The 14,900-nt window shown below is 40.2% G+C and overlaps 1 protein-coding gene across 2 annotated transcripts in view; it reads right to left on the reverse strand.

Moving 5' to 3' along the window:
* Positions 1-14,660, reverse strand: part of LRP2 (LDL receptor related protein 2) — a 264,762-nt gene extending 250,102 nt beyond the window's left edge. For both annotated transcript variants that reach the window (XM_069080640.1, XM_069080638.1), the window contains exon 1: positions 14,355-14,660. In XM_069080640.1, coding sequence (XP_068936741.1) covers positions 14,355-14,457 — 103 coding nt within the window. In that variant the 5' untranslated portion in view covers positions 14,458-14,660. The remainder of the gene's footprint in view (positions 1-14,354) is intronic.
* Positions 14,661-14,900: the final 240 nt, after the last annotated feature.

A 14,900-nucleotide genomic window follows, 5' to 3' on the forward strand; every position in this document is an offset into this window, starting at 1 on the left:
TCTAGCATAACAGTATAAAACTAGCTTTAGAACCAATCTATTCTTGTTATTATTTCAAAAATATGCCTGGGAAATTGTTCAATAAAAATAACCAAAAGATAGCAAAATTGTGTTTTTCTTCTAAGGAACTAAGCCTTTAAATTGAAGATCTGAAAAAATATATGATAAATGCTAACTCGTGGAAGTCCTCAAACACACCCTTGAGAAAATTTTATTAAAAGTTTTATTTTTCCTACTCTTTACAGATGAAAAAACTAAAAACCTCTTCTCCCCCCACAAAATTACATAGTTAGTTAGTGACAGCACCAGAAAGAACATTTTGCAGGTTTCCTTGTCTAGTCCAGGACTCTATCAAGTGGACCAGCTGCCTCTTTGAAAGAAAAACAAAGGCTAGTGGTCTTTGATCTGTCATTAAGCTAACAGTACAAAAACGCATATTTGGGGAAAAGCACAGGTCAGCCTGACAAGTCAATCCTTGGAAGACCAAAGGGAAAAGGATGGAAGGTCTTTAATGAAATTTCATTCAACTTCCCCTAAAATGAATCTTTCATTCATTTACTGCAGAACACATGAAAAATAAATCTGGATTAGAAAGGGATTTCGTTGCTCATATTTCTAGTCAGTACCAAATATGAAAGACCATTTGATTTTTTTTTCTTAGAGGGGACAAACGGAATATTAAACACATTGAACATCTTTCTTAACTGGCTCTCCAATGTGCTCTTTGTCTAGGCTACAACAGCTTAATCATTGACAATTCTAACAGACAGTGAAGAAAAATATAACTTTAACCAAGTATCATTCCATGAGTACTTTCAATTTTTAACTGTAAATTTTGTTTTTGTCTCAATTCTTAGTTTCAAGTGATTACTTAGCAAATTCTTGAAACACCTCATTGCCCTAGATATTGGTAAAGAGGTTAAAAAAGTAACATCACGAGGATTTTTTTACAAATGCTTAACCATTGTTCATATACATAAAAATTAACCATTTAATAATTAATTTAGATAAAATGTATACTTTGTTTAATTCATTTTTATTTTATTTTACTATTAAACAGTTTATATGGTACACAAAATGGAGTGCTAGACTTGGAATCAGTTACTTTATGTTCACATCTGACATTTGAAGCATACTAGCTATATAACCACAGAAAAGTCATTTAACTTCTCTGGGCCTCTGTTTCCTTATCTGTAAAATGGGGATAAAAATGTCAGTAGTACCTACTTCACAGGATTGTCATGAAATTCAAATGAGATAAGTGCTTTGCAAATCTTAACACCCCATTTAAATGTCAGTTATTACCATAATTATTTTCCTATTTCAAGCTGAGAAGAAAAGTAATAGATTTCCCAACAAACATTCACAGCTAGAGCCTAGGAAACATGCTACATTAGTAGAAACGAAAAGACTTTATTCCTATTTTGTCCTTTACATATCAGTTGAACTTTCTATCAATGGATATTTAAGTGAAGATTGATGAAAGAGGTGTAGACAGAGACAGAGAGGACATTATAGACAAAGGAATAGTGTGGGAACTAGAAGCCAAGACTCCAAAACGCAGATAAAGAGGAAAAGGGGAAAGCTAAGTAGAAAAAAAAAAAAGAAGGGAGCCAGAGAGGATGATTTGGAGTTATAATGATGGGGGATGGTTGGTGTGATACCAGGACCTGTGCTAAAAAAAAACTGATCCTTTTGTAACCCATTAATAGGGTTACAATTTGATGTCCCACAGATGAAGAATTCTTTATCTCCTTTCCACTTGCCAGAGATAACTTATCATCCTCTTATTACAATTTTGAAATGTCTTCAGCCATCTTGATGTGTTCAATCACCACTCCAAACACCCCATGTTATTATCCCCATTTTACTCAATGTACTTATGGCTCCCTGAGGAATCTGTGACAGAATGAAGCATGGTCAATATGAAGAATCAATCAATCAGCAAACATTTATTAGGTGCCTACTGTGTGTCAGGCACTGGGAATACAAAGATGAAAACTGGAAGCATTTGCTTTATAGACCTGAATGAAAGGAAAAGGGGAATTTTCAATAGTTCAGGTTTCCCTTTACCTTGACCCACTATTTTTCTTCAATCCCACATAGAACAAGATCTATGAATTTCTTGAGAAGCCCAGAAGTGGTTTTCTCACTATGGGTCACATTGTCTCTCCTATTGGGAAACCACGCCCCTCTTTAAAGACAGGCTTTTGTTGGATTAAGGCTGTGTTCCCAGCACCCTTAGCCTCAGACAGCTTGCCTTTGTGCTCTGTTTAAACACAGAATGACAGTTCCCTAACATAATGTCTAAAAACCTTGTCTTATCTCTTTGTGAAAGCTACTGTATCAAATTTGTCCTAAAAATAGCAGAATGACCCATTCTGTACATACCAAAAATTTTCACAGGGAACCAAGTGTTTGGGATGGAAGGAGGAAGGTTGACACTGAATCAGATCAAGTACTCTACCCTCCTGAAAGCGCTGGGCATCTACTGTAACACAAGAGACTGCCAGCAAATCAGCAGTCTACTTGTTGCATGTAAGCTCTGATGAAGGTTACAGTTTTTTTTGCTGTCTTTATTTCAATCTATCTCCCTCTTGGAGTGGCTAGGTGGCGCAGTGAATAGAGCACCAGCCCTGGAGTCAGAAGGACCTGAGTTCAAATCCGACCTCAGACACTTAACACAAAAACAAGCCGTGTCACCTTGGGCAAGTCACTTAACCCCAAATGCCCTCCCAAAAAAGGCAAAAAAATCTATCTCTCTCTCTACTTAGGGAACCACTAGAGCTTCGTGTCTCTCCAGCTAGAGTCTAGTTCAGTGCATAGAATTTGGTAGATGCTTAAGAAATGCTTGCTGATTGATTGATCTCCATATCAGGGAATTAAAAAATGGAGAGAGGAGAAATGTTGCAAAAGGCATTGTGGCTTGCTTTCTGATATCATTCGGTGATCATGATAGTAGCATCTGAAAGAAATGTCTTTAGTTCTTCCTCTTAGCAGAGACATGAAGGACTATAGTCAAAGAAATGTGACCTATGTTTTCAGACAGTTCTTCATGTAGTAGGCACTTATTAAATGCTTGTTAATTGATTGGTTAATCTTAATTGTTTTTCATTATTTTAAGAAAGGATTCAATGGTGTGTAGGGATAAGACAACTGTGGTGTAAAAAGCAAAAGGCACTATCACTATAACTTACAAAATTTATTTTAAAAATATAAGAATAATAGCCAACATTTATATAGTACTACTAAGGAGCAGGCACTGTGCTGAGTGGTTTACAATTAATTACTATCTCATTTGATCACAGCAACCCTGGGAGATAAGTGCTATTATTATCTCTGTTCTACAAATGAAGAAACTGAGGTTAAGTCACTTACCCAGGGCAAGCATCCAAGGCCAGATCTGAACTCAAGGCTTTCTGAATTCAGGCCCACCACTCTATCCAGTGTGCCACTTAAATATTCACCTAGAGAGTAAAGCCATGTCTAAGAACCCAATCATAAGTGTCCTTTTAGAATAGTTCAATCCAGGGGTGGCTAGGTGGCACAGTGAATAGAGTACCAGTCCTTGAGTCAGGAGAACCTGAGTTCAAATCCGGCCTAACGCAAAAACTATCCATGGGACCTGCCCTCCATAAAAAGCAAAAAAATAAAGTAGTTCACTCCAAAGTTATTAAGATGAAGGTACATGATTTGTAGCCAGATGTTTTTTTAAGCATGGTGCTTATATTAGTTTATCAAGGTGGAAACTCTATTTTGAATGAAGAGAGTCAACCCCAAAAAATAACCTCTTCCATCTCCTCCTCTGCTGAATGGCAATGTGGATCAAAAGTGGCTATATTCAAATGAAAAGTTTGATTTTCATTCCAGAATTTGGCCTCATTTTGGTACTTTCTCCTAAAATTCATAATGGGCCTGATTTTCCAACTCTCACCTAGGCAAGCTTTCTTATCTTCAATGAGACTTTACCACACCAGACAAAAAGAACTGAGCCCAAGATGATGTAGTCATCTCCCTTACACATCTTCTATACTAGATGCCAGGGCATTTTTTTAAGGAAAACTGAGGGTATTGATTGCAGCTCTGCTTTAACAGAGCCTTAGCCATTTTTTTAAATCTCCCCTTAGTTTATGTTCCCTCATTACTCTGGTATCATAAAAGACTAAATTCCACCTAAGAAGAGAGGAAGAAAATCTGCAAATGAAGAAGAGCTCCCAGAAAAGTTTTGTTTGTTTTCTATTTTCTATTAACTATTAAATGGCTCTTCATGAGGTTTTCTTGGCAAAGTATTGGAGTGGTCTGCCATTTCCTTCTCCAGTCCATTTTACAGATAAGGAAACTAAAGCAGACAGGGTTAAGTGACTTGTCCAGGGACACACACCTAGTAGAGTGTCTACAGCCAGATTTGAACTAAGGTCTTCCTGACTCTAGATCTGGCACTCTACTCTACATCTAGCTGCCCAGAACAGTTACCAGAGCACATCCAGGCCCATGCTCTGATGATAGACCTGGTCAAGGGAGGGGACAACTGAGGGGGAAAACATGTCCCTGTAAAGGCAATGGCAGAAAATTAATGCCCATGTAAAGCAGGCATTGCAAGAAAAAGGACGGAAGGGAGGATTCTTTGCAAAGGTTTCTCACATGAATCCAGAATTTTGACTTACATCATTCTCATAGAATTTAGAAATACTTTCCAGGGCATTCAAAGTCAAGAACAGGCAGAGGGCTCAGCAGTGAAGAGAGAGAGGGTTGGGACCCTTATGGCACAAAGCATACCCCAGAAAAGGAGTAGGACCTGGGGGCTGACAAAGTACTCAAGACATAGGAGTGGCAGACCAAAGAGAGGACATGGGGGAAAAGAATGTCCCTCCACAATGATGCCCTGGTGAAAAAGCTCCAGTCACTCTACCCTGCTTATAGCTTTGGCAACACTTTACCTATCTGACAACCTCAGCAATGCAGGACACAACTAAAAACCTAGAGGGAGGCCCCCAAAAAAAGCCTTTTGCGTACTCAAGCTATATGACACAAAGTCTGTCTCCTTTAGTCCTTCAATATACCCAGAAAGCATCCAGCACTTGCTCAGAACCTATTAACTCTTCCTTTATAAACAATTGTAAATATCTTGGTTACCTAGTTCCCCAACCCACAGCATACTAGAAATATGAAATTATAAGGATAGACAGACTGTTTGAGACAGGTACGCAGACGATAGCAAGTAATGATAGCTGACAATCTATCAAGAAAGAAGACAGACAGGGGCGGCCAAGTGGCTCAGCGAGTAAGAGCACCTGCTCCAGTGTCGGGATCACCTGGGGATCAAATCCGGGCTCAGATACTTAGCACCCACTCAGAAACACCTGGCCGTGTAACCTTGAGCAAGTTACTTTTAACCCCAATTGCTTAAAAAAAAAAAGAAAGAAGACAGAAATGCTAAAAAGCAAGAATGAAGAATTCAAAAAACAGATTCATCTATTATTATTTTGGGACAACTTGTCCTGTGTCCTTCAACAGTCACTAAGAATATCACTGTATTACAGCTCAGCACATACAGCAATTGATGTTTATAATGATGAACCTGAGTCATAGAAATAAATTATGTCCCAGATCCTCTGAAAAGGAAGACTGAAAAATGAGTAATGCATCTTAGAAAGATAAAAAAAGAGGGGCAGCTAGGTGAAGCAGTGACCAGAGCACCAGTCCTCGAGTGAGGAGGACCCGAGTTCAAATCTGGCCTTAGACACTTGACACAACTTGCTGTGTGACCATGGGCAAGTCGCTTAACCCCAATTGCCCTGCCTGTCCCCTTCAAGGAAAAAAAAAGATAAAAAAGAGAGGTGAGGTTAAAGAGTTTTGTTAATACCAATTCACGCATAGGGCACTTTAAAGTTTACAAAACTTTTCCCCACAAATATTGTGAGGTGGGTAATAAGTACAAGTATTGTTGTTCCCATATTACAGATGAGGAAGTTGAGGAGTAATAGACACTCCTTTAGTTTCAGAGATTAATTTAAACTTGAATCTTTATTACTCTGAGTCTAGCATAATAATAATAATCTATTATACCTCACTGCCTTTTTTGATATTTCAGAAGGTTGTTTTCACCACAAAGAAAATCACCTCGTGTAAAACATTTCATTTTCTAACCATACCAGATGAAAGTACTGATGAAATGCTTGTTAAGTGATTGATTAGTTTTGCTTAGATTGTCCATGGATGTCCCTGCCACCCCCTTCCCAAAAGTACACCAGTGACAAGATGGATGCAATCAGCATTCATAACAAACCTAAGATAGTACCTACAGCACAGAGGGCTGGGTGACAAAATGTATAGAGTTCTGGGTCTGGAATCAGGAAGAGTTTGAACCCTGCCTCAGATACTTACTAGCTGTGTGACCCTGGGCAAGTAGCTTAATCTGTCTGCCTCAGTTTCCACATCTATAAAATAGGGATAATCACAGCAACTAAACTGCCTTGGGCTGTTGTAAAGATCAAATGAGGTAACATATAGAAAGTGCTTTGCAGACCTTAAAGTGATATATGCTTAACTTTTGGGCATAGTAAGCACAACAAAAAATTTATTAGATTTAATGAATCAATATTTGTTTCTATTCATCCAATAGAAACTATAACTTGCTCTGAGTCAATGAACAGGTACTTTTTTTTTTCTTTGCTTCTTGGAGGGCAATTGGGGTTAAGGACTTGCTAAAGGTCACATGGCTAGTTTTTTTGTTAAGTGTCTGAGGCCACTTTTGAACTCAGATCCTCCTGACTCCAGGGCCAGTGCTCTATTCACTGCACCACCTAGCCGCTCCTAGCAGGTACTTATTTTCAAGGAACCTCTAAGTCTACTCAGACTTTTATAACATAACCTCAACTAGGCACTTACTGCTACAAGGCAATCTTTTTTTAAACTCCCCAATTAATTCACTATCCCACCCACCATGATAGTGGCCCACTCTTCAGCCGGTCGTCATTAGTTCAAGTCTAAACTATTGGAATACCCTGCGGCCTGGGCTCTCTGATGCAAGTCTCTCCCCACTCCAGTCCATCTTCCAGACAGTTGTCAAACCTATCTTCCTACCACGCACATCTGATCATGTCATTCAATAATCTCCAAAGGCTCTTTGTCATGTCTAGGATTAAATATTAATCTTCTGTTTGATAAAGTTCTTCATAATCTGAGTCCCTACACACTACATGCACATGCACACACATACACATGTGTACGCACTCACATGTGCACATGCACACATACATACATGTACATGGCACACACCCTCACATGTGCACACACACACGTACACCATTGCAGCCTTCTTACATCTTACACCACTACACATACTCTGAACCAGTGATACTGACCTTCTTGCTGTTCCTCACACAAAATACTCCATCTTGAAGCTCTGGGCAATTGCACTGCCCTTTGCCCATGCCAATAATGCCCTTCTTCATTTCCACCCCGAGCTTCTTTGGTTTTATGACCAAAGTCCCATCTTCTACAAGGAGACTTTCCCAATTCCCTTTATTTCAAATGCCTTCCCTCTGCTGATTATTTCCAATTTTTCCTCTTGGTACATAGCAAACTTCCATGTTATCCAGCCCATTAGACTATGAGCATCTTAATAGCAGGGCCAATCTTGTATCTTTCTTTCTATCCCCAATGCTTGGCACAGTGCCAGGTACACAGCAGGTGCTTAATAAATGCCATTGATGACTTAATGTACAAGTTTCTGAGTGGTATGCACAGTTAATGGAGCCCCTTCCAGTGTGGAATGTAATTTTAGTCATCAGTATCTAGGCAAGATCCAGGCAATAAACAGGACATTATGTACAGGGTATCAAGGGACTCAGCTCCTTCTATTATTATTTCCCTTTTTAAAACAGCAATAATAATAAAAAAAGAAAAACAAAAAAGTTTTAAATTTTAAAAACCCAGCAATAATAACCATGGTGTCAGGGGTATTTTGATGGTTAATGGCCAAAGGCATGGAAGACTTCAATGTAACCCTTCAAATTTTCTCATCTGTAATTTGAAATATGGTGTTGCTGTGTTGTTTTTCTCAATAATGGGGAAGGAGAGGGGGGAGAACTTCCCCAAGCTAAAAACTGACAATCTTGCTTCTGAAATGAAAGCACTAGCTTTTCAATCTTCCAGTCCCCACCAAGAGACATAAACCAGAAACAAAGCCCCAGTTAATTAACCTCAGGACAAGATCATGATGCAGGACATAGAGATCTGAGATTAACAATTGATATCAGTGTCTCTGAGTCAAATGTAGTTTGAAGGTCCCCTGCTTTCTCCCTGCTGAGCATGAAGTCCCTTACAATGCCAAGGGCATGCCATAAAAGTTACAGCTTTTAAGTTAAATTTTAGAGACTTTTGAAATGCACATAGGCATGGTTTCTGATTTGTCATTTGCTCAATAGAAAGCATTTTAATACATTTCTAAGTCCCTCTTCTTAATTTTTGTCCCCTGTACAACCTCAGAGGTAAAGACTTGGTGCCTGGAATAAGAACTAAGTACTGGGAATGACAGGAAAGGACTGGGGTGGATGGGAATGGGACATGCATTGAGAATTTAAAATTTTCCTGGGTCTTGCTTTCTCACTTCATTCTCCAGAAGTTGTTCCCAGGGACAAATCAAGTGAGAAGGAACTGTTGATTTAAACCAGATACTAAGGTGGAAAAACTCCAAGGATATACAAAGAATCCCCCCAAATTATTTTCTTCCCAACCCTCACTAACCTGAAAGAAATATCCCCAAGCATTGGAATAGAAATGTAAGATTTTTAGCATGCTTTTTAATATATTTCTCTCTTGTTGGTGTTGAGTGATTTGTTCTTCCTCAGTAACCCTGACGCAGTCCCTTAACTTTTCCATCCATATTTCTTTAGGTAAAAATGAAAATAACAATGCAAACCTCTCTCATAAAGCTGTTAAGAGTTGATAATTTTTTAAAAATTTTAGTACTTCAAAATGTTAAAAGTTAAATAGATGTGTTCAATGATCATCAATATGCATTCACCACGTCCACATAGGGTGTATGGCATGGTACCAGAAAGTAATGAGAATGGAAATCGAAGTAATGAAAGGAACTCCTTATGCACAGTAATAATTGGCAGCTGTGTCATTCATAGACAAGGCCATCTCAAGGGTATTTTGAATTTAGAAACATGACAAAATGGCACAATATGTGCATGCTCCCAAGTTTGGAGGAGGGGGAATAATAGGGACAAGAAGAATAGAAGAGTTTTTTAATTTAGTATATTAGACTAGAACCAGAAGGAACCTTAAAGATAATCTGTCCAAAACACTTCATTTTACATATTATTTCTCAAAAAGGGAAACTGACCTGAGGGTAAAAATTGGGATTTTCTAGTCTCCTAACACCCATCTAGGGCTCTTTCCATAGCACCATACCACCTTTCACATTACACCTACGATTTTCAAGAAGGAAGGAAACTGATATAGAGATGGCATTTATTCACAAGGGCTAGTATGAAAACTAAACACATGAACTAGGACTATGAAAATGTGACAAAAAATCAGCATGTTCGATAGGTCTAACTTAGCAACGATAGACACCATCTGGTTCACTCAACTGTTGGCAATATCCTGGCCCAAACTCATTGAGACCTATTGCTGGTCTCAAAGAGAAGGCACACTTTGTTTTTGTTGGGGGGGGATGTTTTTTTGTTTTGTTTTTTGCTTTTTGGAGGGTAATTGGGGTTAAGTGACTTGCCCAAGGGCACATGGGTAGTTTTTGTGTTAAGTATCTAGGGCTGGATTTGAACTCAGGTACTCCTGACTCCAGGTCTGGTGCTCTATTCACGAGAAGGCACACTTTGAAACCTGGCTGATACATGAAAAACTTAGCCACTATCAAAACCTCTATTTTGGTAGACTTCAACAAATGGAGTTATTAAAACTTAAAACTGCACTAAGACTTTTGGAATACCTTGTATAATACACTCTTATCCCTGACCTCAAGAAGGGATTCTTACAAAATGGCAAGCATCAGCAGTAGCCCTGGACTTTGCAAGTTTTAAGTTTGAACGGTTAAAAAATTTCTCAAGATCCTAGGTGACTGTCCTAACTACATGATGGTTGGCCAACCAAATGCCCATGGGCACCAAATCAAAGCTGTTCTACAAGAAATGAAACAAGGATACTGGTATTATACTACTTACAATAAGTCTACTTTTCATAGTCTGGTTTATACCCTTAAGAACGTTCGATAAATCCTGAAGAAATGTGTTAGAACATGTTTCTGTTCCAACGGCTGGGTCTGGAGTCAGGAAGACTTGAGTTCAAACCTAGAATCAGACTCTTAGTTGTATGACCTTGGACAAGTCATTCAACCTCTGTCTCAGTACCCTCATTTGTAAAATAGGGATAATAATAGCAACTACCTCCCACAGTTGTAAAGATAAAATAAGATAAAAATAGAAAAGTGCTTAACATAGTACCTAGCATATAAAAGTTGCTATATAAATGGTAGCTATTGTTAGCTATAATTATAATAATGATTATTATTATTATTATTATTAATTACTTTCCTGGGAAACTCTTCTAGGTCAATAGCTTGTGGAAGTAACCAAGAAATTTGAATATTTCAGCAACAGTTCTACACTGCTAATGACACTACTTTCAAAGTGCACTAAAAATGTCTTGAAAGTATGCAAGAAATCATGGACTCCTATGAGGGGTTACTGAAAAACTATGACCTAACAATTAATTTGCAAGCTCGAAAATCTAGTTAAGTAGCAGCTTGCACTAGGGAAACCCTACTCACAGCCAAAGATCTTCAGGAATGTGCTCTGATAGCCCAAGAATTAGAAAAATGGATCAACAAGGCCAACACAATTTTGGGAGACTAAATTGATACCACTAGGTGTGGTATTTTAACGGTGTCAAATCTTAGACCAAGCTTAAGGTCTTCAGGGTACTGATTATATCACAAATTCATTACATGGCAAGACTTACATCTACTACATATAATATTTCCAATATCTTGAGTTAGTTCATCTTGGTCTTCTACATAAAATTTAGCCTCAGAATGTAAAACAGAGTGAATAATAACTGGTTTTGAGAATTCTGCCAGATCCATGTGTCTAGTCAAAGGTGTGTTCCTATTGCAGCAGAAAGACAAAGTCCTGATTTTTACCCTAACCAGCTGGGTGACATTAGGTAAGTTATTTCAATATTCTCGGTTCCCTCATCTTCAGAATGAAGTGGTTGGACTGGATGCCTATAAGGTCCCTTCCAGCCCCAATATTCTATGATTCTATAATAAAAACTACATATAAACAAAGGGGGAAAAAAAAACAAAGAAATCCTACTGTGATGACCTGTAGAAACTTAAAGAGTAAAACAAATATTATCTACTACAGAAAAGAAGCAAGATTTGGCCACCAGGAAAAGAGTACCTCATTTTAAGCAAGCTCAATGAACAAAACTTCACAAAGAAAGAACCTACAAACAGCAGCAGGTTCAGGGCAGGTTTGACTAACAGCAAGTAGATTTTTACCATGTATGGAGAGAACAGGTAACATAGGCTTTTCAGTCACACAGATCAATCAACAAATCAATCAACAAGTATTTATTAAGCACTTGGATAAGAGCACAAGAGACTTATTCACGTTTCCCAAGGAGCTTACATTCTAACAGGGGAGACAAAAAGTATACATAAGCATCTACAGAATAATTGTAAATAACAATAAATGCAAAGAAATTAAATACAAGGTAAGTTAAAGGAGTCACTAATAATAAACATTTACATAGGACTTGTAGTTTCCCAGAGCACTTTACAAATATCTTATTTTAGTTTTACAACCACAATGGGAGGTAAGTACTATTATTATCCCTGTCTTATAGATAAGAAAGCTGAAGCAGACAGAAGTTAAATGATTTGCCCAAGGTCATACAGCTAGCAGTTGTCTGCCACTGAATTTGAACTCAGGTCTTCCTAATTCTAAGCCCAGAACGCTAACCACTGCACCACCTAGTTACCACTAGCTGATGAAGGAACCAAGAAAGACTTCCTGCAAAAGGTGGTACATGGAGAATATTACCTTGAACTGCATCCTCATTCAAAAGATGACAGAGAGATGCTAGATAAACAGATAAATATAGCATAGTGTGTGGGCAAAATATTAAAACAGTAATCATTCAGTGTTCAATGATTACATACAGAGAAAACTCATTTATTACTTATCCAAATTATTACTTATTATTCACGTAACTACTAGACAACTGCTCCCAGAAGAGTGAAGTCAAGATTTTCCCTCATCCAGCTTTTGCAGGAACAGATATTTAATGATTTACAAAATAAGAACACTTCATCTCCCACCCTGAGACCGTTTGGAATAAAGTAGGTTTACACTTCTGTGCATTTTCAACGTGGAAGAAACACAAAAGAATTATTATCTATCTACCCCATCTGATTCCCTTCACATGGGTTTTCCATGACTAGTGAAGTTTGTTCACTGTCTCCAGATTTCTTCCCAGGTCTGAGATGGGTTCTGTTAGCAGGAGTTGCTGTATAAATACTTACTTTATTCCCTCTAAGGAGCTTACACTAAGAGTTGAGCAAAGAAAGCAGATTAACCATTTGAATTTGCACCCCCCCCCAGTTTACCCACCACCTCCTTTCTCCTATCAATGGGGGCCTTCCAGAATCAACACCCCTCCACCCCAATACGCAGCTCAGGGGAATCAATATATAACTTCTGCTAATCCTTCAACAATAAGGGTTTCATATTCATTGTAGGGCAATTAAGTTGTCGGAGAGGGAGGAAAGAGAGGGAGCTAAGAAGGGAGCCTCTTCCTCCCTCACAGCCAGATTAGTACCAGTGGCGAGCAGCAGCCTACACCGAGCAGAGCTCGGTCTGTTGGTCACATGCTGCTCTCAGCCGCTACCTAGCAACAGCAAAGCCCAGGGAAAAAAGTAAAAAAGTTCTCCCATTCTCCAGCTCTTCCCTTCTCCCTTACTTTCTTGTTCTCTCTCTCTCTCTCTCTCCCCCCCCCCCTCCCCCTCCCTCCCCCCCTCCCCCCCCCCCCCCCCCCCTCTCCCTCCCTCCCTCCCCCCCCCCCTCTTTCCCTCTCCCTCTCCCTCTCTCCCGACCTCTTTCTCCCGACCTCTCTCTGTTTCTCTCCCCCCCTTTCCCTCTCTCTCACTCTCTCTCCCTTCTATCTCTCCTATCTCCCTTTTCTTTTCCCCCCTCACTCTCTCTCCTCATCCATATTTATCCTTGCTCCCTTTCTCCCACTTTTTCACCTTTTCTCTTTCTTCTCTTCACCGCCCATTTTTGTGTGCCTTTTGCTTCCTTAACTTTCCTTCTTGCTCCCTTTCTTCCCTTTTCCTCTATCTCCCAATTCCCCGTTCTTTCTTTCTTTCTCCCCTTTCCATTCAATCCTACATCCCTTAACTCCTTATTCCCTCTCCCCGCTCCAAATTCCTGGGTCTGAATCTGCTTGAAAGAAGTTTAAAGAGCCTCAGACCAAACAATTGCGTCTGTATTATATTCTTCAGAATGGTGAGCGGACACGCACGCGCGCGCACACACACGCAAGAGAAGCCGTACAAGCCACATTTTAACAAGGAAAAAAGAAAAGTCATGCTCCAAACACCCTCACCTCCCCTTTGCACCAGCTAGTTCCCAGGCTTCCCCTCTGCCTAGGATTGGTCCCCAGGCGCTGTGAGCATTACGTGATTCTGTTTCTTTGGATCACAAGGGGCAAAGTTTTACAGGTGCTTCTTAGAGAATGGGGCGGGGGAACGGAAATCACACACTCACTGGAACTCTTGAAGGGGACTCCCTTCGCAATAAATAAAGCACAAATGGGAGGGAAAAAAAAGTCAGAGGGTTTCAGAATGAATGAACGGCCTCCGATAAGAAAGTCATTCAACCGCAACTCAGAAAATGAGTTGGAAAATCAATCTCAAGTTTCAGAAGTGTTTTCTCCGTCCTTGCAATGTTTCCTATGGTCCAGCCCAGGGAAAGACTGATAGGATGAGGAACAAGTGGGTAAGAGACTGTGGGTAGGAGACGGAATCTCTGGAGGAACAAAGCCCTGAGTTAATATGAGGTAAACTGTCAGTGAAACTTGCCCGGCTACTCTTTCAAGCGTCTGTCCGTCCGGCTTCACATCTTCCTTAGGGAAAAGGCCGGGAAAGGGGAGCTCCCAGCTTGTTCTCTAATGGTCTGCAACCTGAACAGCCCCAGGGACAGCGAGAGAACTTGAAAGCCCGCTCGTTCCCCCGGGACCGGGGAGCCTCCTCCCCCGACTTCGGACAGGTTCTCCAAAGGAGCCCTAGGGAGCTGGGTACTCGGTCTGCGGTAACTCACCCTGGCAGTTGACCTGCGTTGTGCAGACAATAAGGAGTATCAGCAGTTTGCAGGCAGCGGCTGTCCCTCCGTCCATCCTGGATCGACGGCAGCGAAGTCCCATTGGTGCCCTAGGATGCTAGTGTAGCAGCGTGGAGAGCTGGGGAACCCAGGACGGGCTCCAGCAGCAGAGCTTATTACCACGTGGTTTGGGGGGGGGGCGTCTTTTCTTGTTCCTTCTTCGACTTTTTCACCTTATTCCGCTAGTTGTGGCAGAAAAGCCCGTTCTACAGTAGATACATAGCTTTTCCTAACCAACTCTCCACCCTCCAGACATTGCATAAAGCCATTTATAGTCAGCCGCCCCGGAACTAGCATGAGGGAATCCAATGGGACAGGCCCCCGTCTCCCGCCCCTCCCTGTTGTACTTTGCAGCTTTGAAAGTAGCGGGGATGCTCATACTCTCTCTCTCTCTCTCTCTCTCTCTCTCTCTCTCTCTCTCTCTCTCTCTCTCTCTCTCTCTCTCTCTCTCTCTCTCTTATTGCCTGCACTCTCCATTCCCCCTGA

The sequence above is a fragment of the Petaurus breviceps genome, unplaced genomic scaffold, assembly GCF_028583685.1.
Source record: "Petaurus breviceps papuanus isolate PSGF00001 unplaced genomic scaffold, PetGlider_PUasm1.0 91133, whole genome shotgun sequence".
Classification (NCBI taxonomy): Eukaryota; Metazoa; Chordata; class Mammalia; order Diprotodontia; family Petauridae; genus Petaurus; species Petaurus breviceps.